Here is a 21,450-nt window from a genome sequence, read left to right on the forward strand (position 1 = left end):
GTGTGTGTGTGTGTGTGTGTGTGTGTGTGTGTGTGTGTGTGCAGGCATGGTTGTGTGGTTAAGATGTTTGCTTTCCAACCACATAGTTCCGGGTTCAGTTCAACTATGAGGTACCTTGGGCAAGTGTCTTCTATTATAACCATAAGCCCCAAGCCTTGGAAATTGATTTCATAGGCAGAAACTGAAAGAAGACCATCATGTGTGTGTATGTGTATGTGTATGTGTGTGTGTGTGTGTGTGTGTGAACATCTGCTTGTTTCATGTCTTCAAAGCCAATAGATTAAGAGGTCCCTTTCTTAAAAACCAGATAAGGGTTAGCAATAGGAAGGGCACCTCACTCTAAAACAACGTCACAACAACACATTTGTCTAATCCATGCAAAACAATCAACTATAGACGTAACATTTAATCATTAGTGTAATGAGGCACTATGGTCTTCTGGGTGTGCCACTTCGGACAATGATGGTGGTGGTTGTGATGATGATGACTGTGATGATGTGAGAGGAAAGCTGACAGAAGACTGGAGATCTTTGGCATTAAACTAAAAGAATGATTTATGAAGCATAATTTCGTTTTTTTGTTTTAAATGGATGTGACTTTAGTGTTTGGACTACATTCCAGACTATGACAAATTGACATTTTAGGTAACTACGGACAATAAAAGGATTCTCTCAGACTTTATCTCAGAATCATGGTCAAGAAATGTTTTTGGTTAAAACAAAGAATAAAATTATAAAATAAAGAATGGTGTCAAAGGGTGATAGATTCAATATTGTATTTCATTCTGACGTCAATCATAATAAAAGTTCCAGGGAATGAAACCAGGATGGAGCCTTAAGAGAGGTTCTATATGACAAACTTAAAATATTGGTTTCAAATTTTTGCACAAGACCAGCAACCTCAAGGTAGAAGATGTGGGAATTACATTGACCCCCCCCCCCCCAGCATCCGAAAGGATGAAAGACAAAGTTAATTTCAGTAGAATTTGAACTCAGAACATACAGATGAATGAAATTCCACTAAGCATTTTGCCAAACATTATAATGATTCTGCAGACTCCCCATCTTGTAAGACTTAAAATATCAAACTACTGTAAGAGTCTGGTAGATAACAACGCAACTGGCATGCCACTGAAGATGTTTAGACTTATAATGCCATTCTTTTTGGAAATAATGTTTATTAATTTCACCCAAACAGGACTGATTTTAGGGTATGATAAGAGACAGCTTTTATTTCTATAGCCAGAAAATGTAAAAATACATTCCAAATGCGGAGGGGTGGGACCCTCACTCAGACCCCTGATCCATTAGAAATATCAGAAAAATCTCACTCAACTTATATTCAATCATGTTAAATAAAGGTAACACTGAATACTGCATTTCTTGATATGCAATAGGATGGGATGGTCACTCACTTGGACTAAACAATAACACCAAAAGCAACTGCATTAGAGAAAGGAAACTAATTTCACCATCCATGTATAGGTGAGGTCAGAGATTATGTGTAGTGGTCATGTTTAGACTCAGAACTCTGACAAGAAACTCTTCCATGTTTAATGGAATTAAATAAACCATATAACAACAATGTCGTTAATAATATCTCTGGTAAGAATTACATGGAATTACATGAATTGTAGAAGAACAAGGATGGAGCAGAAGTTAGAAATATGGTTTCTCAAGCCTGTGGGAGACAAGAGCTCCTACAAAAGAGTAAACAATGTTTTAAGGCTGTGTAACATTGAAGAATTCCCGCAAAAATAGCAATTATTCTGATGGGATGGGACTTAATTAAGAATTCTAATTTTCATAAAAGAAAAATGTGAATGGAAAGAAGATGGCACAAAAGTAAAAGATGGAAGATTGCAAAGGAAATTTGTGAGTAAAACAAATAGGATTTTGAAGAGAAATATGAAGACAAATCAGAAGCATTGGTTAGAATTATGAAATATAAAATACAGTGATTGCTAACAATGTCAAGCACAGGTAACACAACACAAGATGGGCAAGGTAACAGATAAAAAACAAAAAATAACAGAAAAAAATTGACAATGATTTGTATAAGGTATATGACAATTTAATTATTTTTGTTTTCAATTTTTTTTTTTGTCTTTTTTTACAGCATCTTTATATTTTTCCTGGATGAAATGCTGAGCTATTCAGCCAGTCAACCTAACAGCACTACAATTCTGTAGAATCAGTTCCTATTATTGCACAGAATTCCAAAAACTATAAAACCAACCTGATTAAATATATCAAAAAAAAATTTTTTTTTATATATAAAGCTTGATTCTAGAATATATTTTCATATTTGTAATATTTGAAAGACCATTAGTAACATGAAGACTACAATAATAATCTTGTAGATGAAAATATGAGATTGTTCAATATAATTAGACTTTTAGCTGTGAGAGATGTTTTTAGATTGGTTTCGTGAGAGAGAGATGGGGGAGGGCCCAAGGCCCCCTGAGGATGCCTGAAAGCACTAACATCTGATGTCATCGTTAACTTTTTATTGAACAGCTGAAAGCTGATGACTCCAGAAAATGTTGGACACAGAAGGAATTTCAGAGGGGGACATTCTAGAGAAGGAATTGGTAAAGTAGTTGATGTGAGTGGGGTGGAGAGAGTATGGGGGATGAGAAGAAGAAACTAAATCAGGATTACGTGACTTGAAGCAGGATAATACCAACCTACTCTAAGGAGCAGAGGCCACGGTAGTAGTGGTAGAAAAGGTAGGGGGAGGAGATACAGCATGTCTGTATGTCAAAGGATGGAAAGTGGCTCCATTGTAATTAGTTTGGAGGGCTTTCTTTAGCAGCAGTCTAGGATGTCTCTGTGTCTAGTATCAGCACCAATCCAGACAAAAAAGAGCAGGATTCCGTTGGGGTTATCACTTGAGGTTGTAGAGAATTAGTCATTAGTGGAACAATGAAACATCCTCTGACAGCTCTGAAGACAATGTCCAAACTCTGTGGAACACTCTTTGGCCTTGTTGGGAGGTCTTGGCATTTGTAGTAATGGTGAGGGTTCCAGATGTGAGTTGTTCATGTTTAGAAAGGGTCGGGTATAATAGTTTTTTATTGATATGAGCAGTACTTGTGTCTTTGTCCAGTTTTATTGATATTTGGGACCACCAGCACCACCGCCATCATTGTTGGGTGAATATTGAAGTGTTTCAAAAATTTATGAAAGTACTGTAAAGTGCTCAGTTCTTAATGAAGCACCTACCCTACCTTGTTTTAAATCCCACATAGAAATATTCCATCAAAACTCTTCAGAAATTCATAAACCTAACAAGTTTAAATTTACTGACCGAAGAAAGCTGAAGCTTTATATGTATCTAGAATTCAAATGCTAAAAGTTTTCCCTTCCACACAAACCAGACATTTGTATCTTATTCAGTAATGTTAAATCAATATTGTATTTTTATTGGAACAGAAAACAGCGTCTGATAGACAAAACATTGAACATGAAAAAATGTTGAAATATGATATTACTGTAACATATTTGTTGTTCTGATTTAAGAATAGTTTACAGTTGATGGAAGTCTGTGCATTTCTAGGTCTGTCACAGAACTACTAAGAGAATACATTAAACTACGCAAATAAACAAAAAAAAAAAAAACTGATCCCAGTTTTGGATTTGTAAACATGATCCCATGGCTGTGGTAATGCTGCCAATTAGTCCATGCAAAAGCAGTTCTGACTACAGTATGCAGGACACTAGGAAAGAGAAGCACTGATAGATCTACAGATACTCTCTAAATAAAAGCAGTAGCCACTGCCTACCATCACTAATAATAAACTAGGACTATATTTACAGGGATATCACACAGAACCTGTAGTCTTCAAGACCACTTTGATAACAATAACCGGATTTTTTAAAAATCCAAACAACTTATGATTTTATAAACCGACTTAAGAGGATTTCCCAATCCCACTTTAGGAAAAAAAAAAATATTTTGAAATAAGCAACAAGAATAAAAATTGTTATAAATTATAAATCTGAAAGAAATTCATTAATATTGCAAATAGACATAAACGAAAACATATTTAGGGAAGAGAAACAATGTTTGCGTAGGGAGACATATAAGAGAAAAAAACATGTGTAGATTTGTGTGTGTGTGTGTGTGTGTGTGAAGAAAGATAATAGACAGTGAGAGAGGAGAGAGAGAAAGAAAGAGAGAGAGAGTTTAAATGTGCTGTAAAATATAAAATATAATATACACAGTGAGAGACAGAGGGATAAATATTCAATGAGTGAGGAATTAATTCAACAACATTAAAACAAAGAAAGAAAAAAAAATCAATCACAACAAAAAATACATTGATTTGTTAGTTTTTAAAATTTGAACAGACAGCTTCAATAAACAACATTTCTTAAGAGATAGATTTTATATTACAGATTTGTAACAGAACCAGTTGAAAGATTAACAGCAACAAAATAATAATAATAATAATAATAATCCTTTCAACTATAGACACAAGGCCTGAAATTTTAGGAATGGGGGCTAGTCAATTACATAGACCCCAGCACCCAACTGGTACTGATTTCATCAACCCTGAGAGGATGAAAGGCAAAGTCAACCTCAGAATTTAGGGCCAGAAGAAATACTGCTAAGTACATTGTCTGCCAACTTTTCACCTTCAATAATAATAATGATACTTTAGAAACAAGGACAGGGGGAAGACCTATAGTTGCTTCAATCAAGGACAATATGGAACTGGTTTGACATTTTATAGACTTGGAAAAGATGAAAAGGAATTTAACTTGGATCAGTTTTGGGCTGAGGATGATGTGAATAAACAGCACAAAGGATACTGATTCAATCCATTACCATTTATTCCACTTGCTGTTGTACCCTTATTCCACCCAATGTTGTACTCCACATCCACCCAACACTTGTACAGAATAGGGCATAATAAATGTTATTAATGCTAATAATAATTAGGACCAAATTGACAATCATCTATGTTTGGCACAAACCAAAAATTTATATAGTATGGTTCCCTTGATTGAATGGATCAGTGTTCCATTGGTATTTATTTTATTATCTCTTGGATGCTGAAAGGTTAAATACACCCCCAGCAGGATCTAAACTTAAATACCAGTGGTAAGAAATTTTCAAACTATTTTGGATAGGAATTTACAGTTTCCCATGTCTTACCTCTTCACTTCCATAAAATATTGAGTGCTTACTTACTGAGTCAATGTAGGTTTCCTGTCATATAAATCTGTGAATCATTTCAATTTATGATATTGAGCTATTTCCATTTCATTGCTTTAAATGAATGGAAACAGAATAGAAAAGAGGGAAATCTTTAGTCTTGCTGGGAACAAGATACTCTCTCTAGTGTTGGTGCCATGGTAAAATGTGACGAGTACATTCTGTAAAAGGGTTGCTTTTAAGAAGGGCATCCAGCTGTGAGAACTATGCTAAAAATGAAACATTTGAACAAAACATAATCCCCAAACTGTCTAGGGCAGTTAGCTTCTAATAGAATCTGGCTTAGACAGTAATCACCTGTTTGATACCAGCATGGACAGCACACAGATGATGATGATGATGGTGATTTCTGTATAAACCCAGGTGATCTGTAAGGCCACCCATCTTTATTATTATTATTATTATTATTATTATTATGTTGTATGTCACTTTAATAACTTTAACTATGGGACACAAATGAAGACATAATAAAAACGTTAGACAGAGTCAAACACTGGTTAAAGATATAAATTTATGCATTAAAATAGAAATAAGATCTATTAAACATAGAATATCCACTGATCCTGTGGATCACTGGAATCCCAATTTCACTTACTTTTATCAGATTATAGGCTAATCCACAACTATTTTAATTCTATTACTAATTTCTAATAGTTGGGTGACTGAAGTAAGCAAGCAATGAGAAAATATGTTTTATATCCAAAGTCTAATGAAAACACCAGCAGGACACTTCATGACCATAAACTGGGATATTCTATCTACAAATCCAAACTTAAACTGGTTAGTCCAATATCTAATTTACAATTCCAAACTTAAATTGGTTAATCTAGTATCCAATCTACAAATCCAACATTAAGTTGGCAAATCCAATATTTAATCTACAAATCCAACATTAAATTGGTTAATCTAGTATCCAATCTACAAATCCAACATTAAGTTGGCAAATCCAATATTTAATCTACAAATCCAACATTAAATTGGTTAATCTAGTATCCAATCTACAAATCCAACATTAAGTTGGCAAATCCAATATTTAATCTACAAATCCAACATTAAATTGGTTAATCCAATATTTAATCTACAAATCCAACATTAAACTGACTAATTCAATATCTAATCTACAAATACAACATTAGATTGGTTAATCCAATATTTAATCTACAAATCCAACATTAAACTGGTTAATCCAGTATCCAATCTACAAATCCAATATTAAAATAGTTAACCCAATATTTAATTGATTCACCCATTTTTCTTTAGACAGCAAATGACTTTGGTAAAGAGATGAACATCACAGACTGATATTCAACATTCACCACAAATCCGAGTCTCTTTACCCACATAAAAAAAACTCCAAACACAAAACAACATATGTGATAATTCCTAGTATATCCATGCCATAAGCAATGACAGCAGTTTTATTAACTGTAGAGAATGGCACATCTGTTCCAATGACAGATGAAACCATTAATTTTTTCCCTAAAGACTTTGTATTTTGTTACTAAAGTATTACTTAGAACTTAGGTGAAAGTCTGAAACCAATGATTTGTCAATGTGTGTGTGTGTGTGCTACCCGTGAAAACAGTTAGTAGCAAAGGTGTACAACATATAAACACTTGGCCTATGAAAATTGAACAATTTTTACTGGTTTAATGTTAGTTATGAAAATTTAATTAACAAGCATGATATTATATCTATAAAAATGTTACAATACAACTTAACAGTGAAAGATTTACACCTAATTATTATTATTATTATTATTATTATTATTTCAGTAATTCTTTTATTCCAATATTCACAGAAAAATTGTGAATTCCATAAAGATTTTTCTAATGTTTCCTATCATTATTTATCACTACATAAAGATTGTGTCCTGCTTTAAACAACAGCCACATTTTAATTTTTCTTTCACAGTTTGCCATCAGAGCAATATGACAAAACACCTCATCCTTCCACCCACTTTCATTTTACTTCAATTGTCATTCACTCTCTATCAGTTAGTCATTTCTCTCTCCCACACAACCACCCTACAATGACAGCAAATAACTTTACATTGCTAATTACTATATATTAAACCCTGTATTAAATTCAAATGTACCTACAATAGAGAACTGCTCACATATGAAATGGTAATGTTTCACACCTCTGACTGCATCAATGATGATGATGATGTGTGTGTGCGTTTTATGTTGCTATCATTATTATTGTTTTAACATCCACACATGTCAACAAAGATTAGATGTTTCTCTAACCCAACATCTCTTCAGCATCATAATCCTTGCATCTGTCTGTGAAGTTCCAATTCTCCTTCACAAGTCTTATTCACTTTACACAGCAGCAGGGTTTCTTGCAAACAAAGTATAAAGGAAAGCCATTCAATGACTGGTGGCTTAAAGCAACTGCTACATGTGTAATACCACATGTAATATAAAGTATAAACATGAAAGAACGTTGTTGAATCAAAGAGAACCAACCAATTGGAAAATTGATTCAACATTTTAAAGAATATTAAAGTTGGAATGTTCTAATATTTAGAAAGTTTATATAACAAAATATTTACAGTCAGACTTGACTCATCATCATCATCATCATCATTTAGCAGCCATTTTCCATGCTTGTATGGGTTAGATGGTTTGGCAGAAGCTGGAAAGCCAAAGAGCTACACCAGGCTTCAATTGTCTGTTTTGGCATAATTTCTATGGCTGGATACCCTTCCTAATGCCAACGACTTTACAGAGTGGCTCCAGCACTGGTGCTTGTGTGGTTGAATAGTTCACTTTACAACCTAATGGTTTTGAGTTCAATCTTATAATGTTCCTTCTTAAGCAAGTATCTTCTATCACAACTTTAGATCAACCAAAGCTTTGTTGAGTGAAATTCCAGAGATGGAAATTGTGTGGAAGCCTATCTCTCATGGTTCTTGGTCAGAAAATGTTATCTATTGCTCAGATTAACGTCACCAGTTGGACTTTGACTATCTTTAGGGGTATCTGCTCTGTTACAAGCATTCACTCAGATTTCTGGCCTATGAGGAATTTCATTTTCTGCCACCAATTTTGGAGATTCTACAAAAGAGAGCTCTAAATAGGGCTATTCTTCTTCTTATTACACCATTGAAATAATTAGTGTAACAATACATAAACTGATACCAGACTTAACAAGGTTATACCATCATCATCATCATCATTAAACATCAGTGTTTCATGCTGGCATGAGTTAGATGGTTCAACAGGAGCTAGCAAGCTGGAGAGCTGCACTAGGTTCCAGCCTGATTTGACTTGGTTTCTATGGCTGGACACCCTTCCAAATACCAACCATTTTATAGAATTATTGGGTGTGCTTTATGTGGATCAGAACTATATATGCATTAATTTTAGGTGGATAAAGAAAAAGGGCCATAAACTTCAGGGGAATACAATTAAATATGACAGTGTACCCATGTAGGAAACTGCATATTTCTATAGGGTACTGTATATTTATATGGGACCCTGCGAGTGGAATTGTGAGTTAGTGATGTGGCCAGGAAGTTAGCATCATATTTGCATAAATTGTGAAATTAATTATTACTGTTCTAAATGTTAATGTTTGTAACAATTATAGCACAGCATCAATTTGATTGCAGTGATCAAGAGTAATTTGTATAAGGGGGAAAGAATACCTAGAGCTAAGGTAAATAGCCGAGGAGAACAACAGGAGGAAACGTATAATTAAGTTAAAAGATGGAGTAGTGAATGACACAGTAAATATTGAATTTTTAGAAATTTCCTTTGAAGTGGGAAAATGGAAAATAAAAAATTAAATGCACTAGTTAGTGACTTTGAAGGAGGAAGGGAGATAATTTCAAGAAATTAAGAATAAATTATTTACATATTAAGGGAAGGATAGAATATAATTTCTGAGGACTAACAAATCGAAACACGTGTGTCTGTGTGTGTGTGTGTGTGTGTAAGTATGTGAGGGAGTGGTGCTGGCAACACTATGGTTGTCATTCTAAAATATGTAATGACTATGAATACAGTATGAAGAATGAGGTAGAAACAAGGCTTCTGGAATTCTGTGGCGTAAATGAAAAAGACCCTCTTCCAACAAGTCATCTGATTTCTTACCAACCCAGGTGACCACACTAACCAGAAAGACTTTATTTCCACTCAGAACTGCATAGAATAGTGAGCATCAACCCCAGACAGACTGAGAACCACAAGACAATCAGAAAATAAAAGATAGAGAAGCTAAAAGATCCCTCAGTCAATTGTAGGTTCAATAAGAGTTTAGGTATCCTGTAAAATGAGAGGGAGGGGAAGTTAGAGACTTATAAACGTAGCGGAGGTAACATGACAGTGGAATCTGACTGTAAAGAGAGCCACAAAATCTGAAAGATAAACCTAAAAGGACAGGAAGAATGGAAGCAACTGTGAGCAATGTTAAGTGGTTATAAGAGAAGCTAGACGTCAGGAGGTTTATTATACAGAACAGACGGAGAGGAGCGAAAAGCAACAAGATTACCAATGTTTAGCAATGAAAGGTGTGTTGAAAAGTGTGAAGTGTTCTGGATTGCAAAGTAGCTGAGTGAGTCAGTGACAATCAGAACATTTGATGGTGGGTGGGAGGGGCATTTGAAATGAGAGTGATACACTTACCCCTCAGATATTAAGAATAATGAGCACATGTACACAAACACATGTAGCAGTGTGATCTGTCACAACAACTGAGGGATGGTGATGGAGGAGCGTGACAAAATATATTTAGTCAATGCTGTGAGGTGGGCTAACACCTACCATATCTGTACTATACAGGCAGCTGGGTGGAAACATTAGGCCAAGGGGTCTCACACATTAGGCCAAGTGTGAGACCCTTTCAACATAGTCAATTAATTGCATCATCTCTCTTCTTTTCAGATCCTGAAAATAAACATCAAACAACCCAAAACCATCGGAAACTCGAGTCACCCTGTCAGAGAAGAGCTGACATTATCAACATTGACACAATGAAAGGTAAGTCTGGAGAGATTGTAAAGATACTGGGAGTAGTGGGGTGTAGGTGTGGGTTGAGTACAGAAGTTCTTAGCAAAGTGCAAGTTACTATACCTTGAATTTGTTGACCTAGAGAAGGTCTTTAACAGAATACCACACTCTGTAGTCTCATAGTCACTAAAAGAATAAGGTTTAGATGTGACAGTCATGAATAATGTGTACAAAGTTGCTGACAGGATGACAGTGATCCAATAAGTTCAGCAAGGAATTTACTTTACAGGGATCAGCTCTTAGCTACCTCATGCCTATTTCAGTCACCTGATCTACAATATGGTGTCCAAAACTTGTTTGTTAATAACATAATACTTATAGTTAAATCTGCCAAAGAATCAGAAAAGATATTCCAAAAAATGGAAACAAAACTTAGAATTGTGAGATCTTATGAGTAAAGACAAACATTGACAGAAAAGAGGATAAGAGAGTCTCTTGCTATCTGGAAAGTGGCCCTGCTTGATATGCAATAAAGAAGCTGAACCTAGAATTGAGAGGTCTCAAGGTAAACTTAGCAAAGATAAGTAGAAACAAAGAGAGGACTCTGTATCACCTGGAAGATGGTTTTATTCAATACACAAAAAAGGAGTGGATATAAACTCCTTATACCCAATGTAAGTTATGGACACATAAAAGGTGTCATGAGATCACAAACGGACTAACAGAGAAACTAAACTTGGTATATGACAGATGCATTTCTACCTTACATTGTATCTCAGAGTCCTCCTTGACACGTCCTCTCTCTCCTCAACTCCACCCCAGCCACTCTCACCTTCCCTCTTATAATGTGAATAGACGAGCAGCTCTTCTACAGTAAGAAACCTAGTCAAGTTTTTTCTCAAATTTTAACCTTTCATCCCAGAGCATAAAGCCACCTCCCTCTCTATTGTAACCCTTCTCAGTCAAAAAGGATCTTAGCCTTGTAAGCCACATGACAACTTCCCTAATGCTGGAGCCATGAAAAAAAATAAAAGACAAAAGCATCCAGTACACACAGTAGTTGACATTAGGAAGGGCATCCAGCATCCATAGAACACATGCCAAAGTAGACAATGGAGTTCAACTTAGTTTGCGGAACTGTCAAACTGTCCAACCCACACTAACATGGAACATGGATGTTAAATTAAGATGATGAGCATACAAACACACACTTATATCTGAAAGAACGATGGCTTTTCTTATTTCAAAGACAGCAGAATTAGAGAAGTTTTCACATTCATGCTCTTCATGAAGCCATTAGCAACACAAATGAAATATTTCCAACATTCAAAGCTAGTTTACATACATTTGTTGCTAAATTCACTTACTTATTTTGTTGCTAATTCATAAACATTTTGCTGCTAATTTCTGAACATATCTTGCTACTAAATTTATAGAGTAATCTAATCCATCTGGTTGCTAATTTCTGCACATGTCCTGTTGCTAATTTCTAGACTTGACTTGATACTAATTCATCTCGTTGCTAAGTTATGAAATCTTTTGTAGCTACATTTTAAACACTCTATAATACTTAACCCCACTCAAAACCAGAATCCCAAAGAATGTGTTTGATCTAAGGTGAGTCTGTCATTAGAATGATATGAAAAGAAAGAGTTAGAACTAAACTAACATTAATGTCATAAACAGTGAGTTATGCAGTCACTCTCTTCAGAATACGAACATCTTTCAATATTGAAAACAAAAATTACACAGCATTATGTATGACTTAAAGTGCAATAAAAATTTAAGTAAAAATAAAGCTGGTGGAGCAACATGTGTTGAGAATGTTGAATTTGAAGACAAACAATTCATTAAACAAAGAGAAACAAACTCTAATGCAAAGGATACATTGATTGATATTTGAGAAGCCATAGGAAGAAAAGAGAAGCATTCAGTTCACTGTAGTGTTTTTAAATTACATTGAAAACTTAACAGAAACATTAATTTTGATAATAACAACAACAACAACAACATATATTAAATTCTGTTGATGTTGAGGAAAATCTTGTATATTTACCTTCCACGTAGCTTCATTCCGCCGGAAATAAGCAAATGTGTTTGCGAACCACTGATAAATTTCACTTAATGTTAATTGTCGATGTGGAGATTCTATGATGGCCTGAAATTGTGAGAAAAGACAGAAACGAATCATAGGTGTGATGAAAGGAGTTAGACAGGGTGTTGCAGTGAGGCAATAGAAGCAATACAACAGGATGAGAAACAGTTGTACAATAGAGAATGTAGTGTAGCAATATCATCGTTATTTCTTTCCAGCTCCAACCTAGCTACTCCTACCCCCCATATACAATGAAAAGTAACCATGACTACCCTCTACACCAAGAAACCTCTTCTTGTCCCTCCTTCATACTTTAGTCTCTCAATAAAGCAACCTTCCATTCTACTGTACCTTAACTTAGTTGAGGTGGGGGTCTTGTCTTGAAAGTTACTTGGTGACCTCACTAGTGCTTATACCATGAAAGAAGGAAAAAATAGTGGTTGGTATTAAGAAAGGCATCCAGAAGTAGAAACTGTGCCGAAGCACACACTGAAGCATGACATGCCCTGCAGCTTGTTGGATGCCATCAAACCATCGAACCCATGGCAGGATGGAGGACCAATGTTAAGTGATGATGATGATGAGTAGGAGGAGGATAACAGTGTGTACATATACTCAGGCATGTATAGAGTGTGCATACATCATCATCACCATTATCGTCATCATTTTACATCTGTTTTCTATGCTGACATTTGTAGGATGAGTTAACAGGATTTAAGAAGTTGAAGGACCACTTCTGGCTCCAATCTCTCATTTTTGGCAAGGTTTGTACAGCAGGGTGCTCTTCTAAGCACCAACCATTTTTACATAGTGTACTGGGTGTATTATTTTGAGGCACCAGGCACCAGGCAACCTATCTTGTCATCACTAAGACTATAGAGACTTCTCAAGTCCAGGGGTGTGGCTTCTCAAATCGATTGCCAATCTCTTGCAGGGTAGACTGGGTGCCCTCTGTGGCAAGAATACTGTTGAGGGCACCTTGTAGTTCAGAAAATGAAAGAGAACCCTTATGATAGCTGGAGCAGACATATTGCAAGAAAATGGTAAAGGAAGGATTATGAAAGGGAAAAGTGTTCGGGTGGGAGTAACGGAGACAGCAGAGAGGAAGGGGATTGAATTAATTTTAGGGATTAACTGAAGGAGAGTGGGAAGAAGGTAGTGATGGTTATGGGGTGGGTTGAGGAGGTGGAGCCAGTTTGAGGGGGTGCTAAATTCCCTTGTTTGAAAATAGAAGGACACAGATCATGTCATATAGCCAGCTGGAGATGATGTCTCCTGGGGCTAAATTACAGCAACATTCGTCCTAAACCAGGACTGCCATGTTATGTTGGCAAAAAAACTTCACTACAGTTATTGTGGTTTGGAAACATTTTTTTAATCAAGCAGAACTTGCTTCAGTTTAATGTTGAGTATTATTTTACCATTTAAGTGGATCTTTTATTCCATAACTAGACTGCAAATGGTTGGAAAGTAGTAAATTTATGGCAGTTGCTGGCATAACAGATTGTATAACAGAGAATAAAAGAGACACCACATACTGACTTAGCAGTCATGTTATGTGGAGCAGCTCTTTCTAAACGATGCACCTACCTGACGAATGAGAGAGGCATATGTGAATGGTGGTCGGACGTCTGTTGTTCGGTAAAATTCGCGATTTCTCTGGATTTCTACAAAAGAAAGAAATGCGTTCTCCATGTCTCTCTGCATTCCTACAACAAAAACAAAAAATAAAACGACCTTGGAAATAATAGATTAAAAAAAAAAGAAATAAAAAACAAAAATATAAAAAGCTAAAAAAAAAAATAAAAGAAATGAAAGAAATAAATAAAAGAAATAAAAATGTAATTAACATAAAAAATAATTACTTTCCTTTCTCTTTGGAATGGCACAACATTAATTTATATGGGCTGACAGAATTTACGAATGTTAAAATAATGAAAGAGAAAAGTTGATGTAAGGAAGATTTAAATATTGAACATCAGTGGACTAAATAAAAGGATTTGGGATCCTCCAACCAGTTAAATGTGTGAGGATCGAGATGACAGCATGGATTATATTGATATATTCACAACTCACTTCAGAACAACAGCAATAATAATAATAATAATGATTTGAATGATATCTGTCCTTATCTTGTTTGTTGTTAACACAACATTTCAGCTGATATACCCTCCAGCCTTCATCAGGTGTCTTGGGAATGAGAACTCAGGTTCGAAATTTCTCCAAGACACCTGACGAAGGTTGGAGGGTATATCAGCCGAAACGTGTTAACAACAAACAAGATGAGGACAAATATCCGTCTAATGTAAATAATTCCTCATCTCTTAAATATAGAACTGCAATGAAATTACTGTGTATAGTGCTCAGGTGCACTGCAACTCATCAAAGGTGCAATATACAGTAGATAGAATGAGGTACAAAAGTCAGGAAAGTGAACAGTGTATAAGTCATGATATGCATGTGTGTGGAGAGTGGTGTATATCAGGTGTCATGTTGGTGAATTTCAAGAAGCATGGAGGTTTTAAAGGATGCAATGTCTTGGCAACTAACAATTGATGCAGGTAGTTTGTTCCATGCTTCAGCAACTCTGAGTGTTAAAAAATGTTTCCGAAAGTCATGGGAGCTGTGCTGTTTTCTGACTTTGTAAGGCATGCCCATGTGTGTTAGACACATGGAGCTCAAAAAGGTGCCCAAGGTGGTTGTTGGCACGATGGTTCATAATTTTGCAGATGTTTGCCATATGCATGCACACATGTATATCATGGCTCGTACACTGTTCACTTTCCTGAGTTTTGCACATAATTCTATGTACTGTACATGCACCTTTGACGAGTTGTACTGCACCTGAGCACTATACACAAGAATTTCATTATTATTATTATTATTACTTTATAATGAATGCAAAAATTGTACGCATCATATAGATTGCAGCAACAAAACATTGCAATGTTTGCTGTAAATTTAGTTTCACTTTCTCTCTCTCTCTCTCTCACACACACACAAAACTATGGCAATTTTGTGGAAATAGAAATGCAAGTCCTTAGAAATGATGAAGTGGGGTTGTTATGTGACAAACTGAAAGAACAGAACAACAGAACTTGTTGGCCATTTGACATTAAAAGAGTCAAAGAGAAAAGAAAGGAAAAAAAAAAGACAAAGCAGAGAATTCTACAAAGCTGAAAGTATGAAATTCTCAAATACCAGAATGAAGAAATTAAGAAGGGTCATTAAGGCAGCAATTATTATGAATAGCAAAGTGACAGAAAGAATCTGAGAACAAACCTTGTAAAGCCTGATCCTAATCTGGGAGGGAGAAGGGTGGGGAAAATACTTAGCTAGGTTTAGCAAGGATTATCCAAAAAGTTTTCAACACAAAGTACAAACAGGAATGAAGAGCAGAAAATAACAGGACGATGATGATGATGATGATGATTGTTCCTAACATAGGCTTAAGACATGAAATTTTAGAGAAGGAGATTAATGAAGAAAACCATCCCAATACTTGACTGAGACTTTATTTAATCAACTTCAGACAAATGAAAAGTAGAGTTGACCTCAATGATAATTGACCTCAGAATATATCGTACCACAACTAAATGCCACAGCTTTGCTTGATGCTCTGACAATTCTATCAATATTCATATTCTTTTGCCACAGATTCTAGAAAATAAACGTTTTATTTGACAGGTTGTGGAATTGAACACAAGTGCACTTAGGACAGGCACAATCCTAACAAGCAGTACACAGATTTGTTTAATTGGGGAACACACAGTTCTAACTATGTTAAGGAGAACTGTTTGTCAGCAGAAAATTAGATATTGCAACAGCATCAATGACATCACGACATCTTGATGGAGGAAAAAAATGTTAATGTCTGATTTTATACCAAAGCAGTAATGAATTCCCCCACATCACACAGCCAATCAGTGTTAACACATTGTCAGAATTATGTATCACAAAAAACGTGTTCCAAAAAAATAACAGGATTTCTAAATACTGTTGGGGAATTCTTTTTTAAAGGTTTCCTAAAAAAAAAATTTATACTTTTTGAAAAAAAGGTTAACTTTTGGGGGTGTTTTCAATGTATGCCTACTACTACTACTACTACTATTCATGACAATGATGTTATCCTTTCTGCCACAGGCACAAGGCCAGCAATTTTTAGCAGATGGTAAAGTTGATTACATCAACCCCAATCACACAGCTGTAAGGGTGAAAGGAAAAAGTCTACCTTGGTGACATTTGAACTCAGAACATAAAGGTGGATGAAATTATGCTAAGCATTTTGTCCGATTTGCTAACGATTCTGCCAGCTCATTCCATTAGTAATAGTAATAACTCTTTCTAGTATAGTCACAAGGTCAGGTACACAAGTACAAGGCCAGGTACACAGGTACAAGGCCAGGAATTTGGTGGGACAATAGCCAATTGTATGAGCCACAGTACTTGACTGGTATGTCATTTTATCAGCACTACAGACAGACACAACTAAATATGAGAAAGTCTCTCTCTCTCTCTTTCTCTCTATCACAGCTCTCAGTATAAAAGAGAGAATACCAATGATATAATGAAGAAATAATGGTGTCTCTGCATCCCTTTTTAATGTTCACTTTTGTCTTCTTGTCTTCTATCCCGCATACAATGCTGGCATTTTTGGCTATCTTTGCTGTCTTTCTTCACTTGACTTATTTACTCATTTCTCTCTCGTCTTTTTACCCTCTTCCAACAAACTATACTGCACTCAGGTGTCACAGTTAACTTTATTATCATCATTATTATTATTATTATTATTATTATTATTATTATTATTATTATTATTATGAAGGCAGTGAGCTGGCAGAACCGTTAGCATACAGGACAAAATGCTTAGTAGAATTTCGTCTGTCTTTATGTTGTGAGGTCAAATTCTGCCAAGGTCGACTTGGCCTTTCATCCTTTCAGGGTTGATAAAAAGAATACCAGTTGACCACTGGGGTCAATGTAATTGTTTATCATTCTGCCCCAAATTTCAGGCCTTGTGTCTATAGTAGAAAGGATTATTATTATTATTAATATTATTATTATGATAGAAATCATAATCATTCATGTTCATTAAATGCGAGTTGAGTTTTAATTTGTCTGGTTCTTTTTTACACAATTTAGATGCAATCTATGGCAGCCAATTGGAATTCTGTAGATTGGTAAAGAAGAGAAAATAGAGATTAATATTAAAATTGAGTCAAATAAATGATTGACAATAAGATACTGACGAATGTGATGGCTGGCAGCTCATTTTAATTTTATTACCCTATCCTCACCACCACCACCACCATTAAGATTAATCTAGGACGTCAGAGTGAAACAGCTCTAGGCTATTCCGTCATGAACCTATCCTATGTCCCCAATACATTTGTAATAAATATTCTTCTACTATAAAGGCCCATCATAAAGTATGGCAGAAACTATAAATATACATCCACCACCACCACCCTGCTGCTATGACAACGTCACCTGCACATGTTCTATTTCTCTCACTAACTATTTATCTGTCCATCCATCTATTTTTCTCCCTCTGATCAGAAATGAAAGAGCAAGCATTAAAGGCCAAGGGAGGTAACTCTTAAATGTCGAATAGTCTCCCTTGACTACAGGTTATCCAGTTTCCCTTCATTCAAATCTGAAGTCGGGGTTTCTTTTGTGAAAAGCAGCATAGTGGATGACGAATTAGCTTCGAATTTTCTGTCGTCCAGCACAGGAAAACAAATCCACTGATAAAACTTTATTTTTAATTTAAACAATGCTATACTAAGTAAATAAATAATCTAAAGTTAGTTCTACAAACTGTACACATTTCTTTGTTTTAACTTCTTTATAAGATCTCTATAAGGGATTATTGTTTGCTTTTTTTCTTCCTTTTTTAATCTTAAGAAAAAAATAACTCGAAAAATTCGAGGGGTTTTAAGGTATAGCTTCATTAAAATTGTTAAAATAAAACTACTATATTGCTTATGTAACGATGCCAAGAATCACAAAAATTTCCCAATAAATGAAGGAATCAACAAAAACTTTCAATTTCTTAAATAAGTGCAACATAAAAAGTTTAAAAAAGACAAGTCCTGGAGCATAAAATGTCAGTTATGAGAGAGAAACGTGTTTATATGATGATATCCAGTCAAGTATCTCTTCAAATAACCTCTTTATGTTATGTAATCACCAGTGTTATTGTTTTAACGTCCACCTTTCCATGCTTGCATGGGTCAGATGGAATTTACTGTTAGTGTGGGGAAAAGGGTGATTCAGTTGATACTTAGATATCTATTGTGGTGGTGGTGGGGGGGTCAGACGTGAGACAGTGAGACTACACTTGGTGTAAAAAAAGACACCTTAATAATATTGATGATGATGATGTGGTGGTTTCAGGTTGTGGCACAAGGACATCAATTTGAGGGGAGGGGACAGGTCGATTATACCGACTCCAGTATTTCACTGGTACTTATTTTTCCAACTCTGAAAGGATAAAAAGGCAAAGCTGACCCCAGCAGCATTTGAACTCAGAACATGAAGGCTGGCAAAATGCCACAAAGCATTTTGCCCAGCAGGCTAACGATTCTCCCAGCTCACCGCCTGAGTAATAATAATAGTAATAATAACAATAATAATAATAATAATAATAATAATAACAACAATAATAATAATAATAATAATAATACTAACAACAACAATAATAATAATATTAATAATAATAATAATAATAATAATAATAATACTAACAACAATAATAATAATATTAATAATAATGAAAATAATAATAATAATAATAATAATAATAATAATAATAATAATACATGATAACTAAACCTGTTAAAACAACTAAAGTTAGGTGTTAAAAATACATCAATAACACTCTCTCTCTCTCTCTCCTTTTCTCTCTCTCTCTCTCTCTCTCTCTCTCTCCCTCTCATCAGGTTATACTACCCACCAGCAGAGATAGGCAGATTGCACTTGTCTGATACCCGTCGACGGATCGGTCCCACACTGCTGGAGGCTTGCTGTTGGTGCTGGGGTGACTGCTGGACAGGTGATTGTGCAGAATGGGCAGTAGATATGACCATTTGAGGTGATGTACAGGTAGTAGTGGGTGATAAACTCATGGCAGGTGTGGAGGTTAAAAGGGGGACATTTGAAGCATTGGACAATGGAGGCATTGAAGGGAGTTGAGATGTAATATCCATGTGGGCCTGTTGCAAAGCTTGTTGTGTCTGCTGCTGCTGCTGCTGCTGATGTTGCTGCTTTGGAAGTACTGGGAGAATCTGAAAGAATAAACAAATACAAATGACAGGTTTAGAAAAAAAAGTTAACCATCACAGATACTCAGGAGTTTCTGTGACAAAAGTCTGCCAGACATTTTAGGATTACCTCTCCATATCTGTTTTTAATTTGTTGCTAAAATAAAATGCAGTGTAGAGGAAAACTAAGCCATTTCAGGATACAAACATTAAATTCTTGCCTTTTACTATAAAAGCCAACAAGAGTCTATTCAAGAATACATTCCAATATATTCATTAGTTAAAGTTGGCCATATAAAAGCCAGTGGGTTTGAATAATGCATGCATATGTACATCTATATAGATATTAATTGCAAGACAGAGAAATGAGGGTTGAGTCTTGTTTAAAAAACACCAAGAAAACAAAAAAAGATCTGGTTAGGAACTGTCCTTTTCAGAGATTCTGGTGTATAAAATATTCGGTAAAGTAGAATCTAAACATGAACTGTCTACATCAATCATTGGTTGGGAGTAGTTGCTACCCCCATGGGGTTTCTATGAATTCTACAATTTCTAAACTATTATGGGGAATGATAATGGCTATAATAATAATAACAAATAGAGCTGGCAGAACGCCATAGAATTTTGATGTATAAAATAAGTTTGCTTACAGATCAATTTTCATAGTAATATTTTTCAAACAATGAAAATAATAGCATTTTCTGTAGACTAATAAAGATAAGCAAATTTATAGTCTTAGCATTTGGAGATACTAGTCTTAGTTTATAAAAATAAGATCCTTGCTGTTAAGATTCACCACTAAAATTAGTGTTTTCTAAATTCAGTTCTTATGAGGTAAATTAATCAGATCATTTTTTAAAATTCATTAAAATTTCATTCTACAATGCTTAATTAAATTAACCTGCTGGGGTTAGAGAGTCCCTGTCTAGCAAGTACTACAAGGGTATTAGGAAGGATTTGACAAAAAGAAGGCAACAACAAAGTAGTCACTAAGACTACCAATGGGAAAAAACAGTTCCGGAATTTGAGAGAAAAAAAAGTGCCAGGAAGCATCAGTAATTATAGGAAATGGTTTATGAAGCTGAGCACAGATGTGTTAGGATTTCAGTTCAATTATGAAACACAACAAGAATGGGGGGTGAGAGGGAAGAGTACAATTTAGAAGCATGCTTCTGACCTGGATATTAGGTTAAGCTTAAATAAATACAGAAGCGGATTTCCTTGAACTAGTCATTTTATATACATACATACATTCATACATATATATATATATATATATATATATACACTCACATATAAATACATGTATATATACATACACACATGCATACATACATGCACATGTTTAAACATATTACAAAATTACTAAAATTTTTACTGCCAAAACTTTGTCACTGAAAAGTCAATGACATACCACCACCACCTCCATTATTTAATGTCCAGTTTTCCATATGTGGATCTGACAAAACTTGGTGAGGTAAATTTTCAACAGCCAGATGCCCCTCTTGTCACCAATCCTCACCTGTCCCCAAGCAAGTTCTTTAAACAATCAACTCAATGGCTAGACATTGTTTTTTCATAGATGATGTGAAAATCAATGGCATTATTTTGATATGAATGGTGAACCAATGCAGAAATATCAAAACAAAGTGACACAAACACATGCACGTTGCTTGAGGCTTGCTTTTCTTTGTTTGTTTTTTTTTGGCAAACTTGTTGCAAGACATTTCCAGTATAAAGAAAAAAACCAAAAAAACCAAATCCCACTTCTCTTTCTCTTAAAGACGGTTGAGTAATGTTGGCCAATTTAGTCATAAACAACTGGTAATAAATTTTTTCACCTGCAGAGAATGTTCCCAACAAGAAGTTGATAGCTTTTATAACCTAGGTGAGCAATTAGCAC

General features: G+C 35.1%; 1 protein-coding gene across 11 annotated transcripts in view; it reads right to left on the reverse strand.

The window, feature by feature from the left end:
• LOC106881718 (forkhead box protein P2) overlaps positions 1-21,450 on the reverse strand; it is a 534,685-nt gene that overhangs the window by 28,995 nt on the left and 484,240 nt on the right. For 9 of the 11 annotated variants that reach the window (XM_052966861.1, XM_052966862.1, XM_052966870.1 and 6 more), the window contains 3 exons: positions 19,241-19,571; positions 13,873-13,991; positions 12,244-12,345 (listed from right to left, as the gene is read on the reverse strand). In XM_052966861.1, coding sequence (XP_052822821.1) covers positions 12,244-12,345; positions 13,873-13,991; positions 19,241-19,571 — 552 coding nt within the window. The remainder of the gene's footprint in view (positions 1-12,243; positions 12,346-13,872; positions 13,992-19,240; positions 19,572-21,450) is intronic. The other 2 variants (XM_052966866.1, XM_052966868.1) reach the window with 1 other exon arrangement.

The sequence above is a fragment of the Octopus bimaculoides genome, chromosome 4 (assembly GCF_001194135.2).
Source record: "Octopus bimaculoides isolate UCB-OBI-ISO-001 chromosome 4, ASM119413v2, whole genome shotgun sequence".
NCBI classification, from domain to species: domain Eukaryota; kingdom Metazoa; phylum Mollusca; class Cephalopoda; order Octopoda; family Octopodidae; genus Octopus; species Octopus bimaculoides.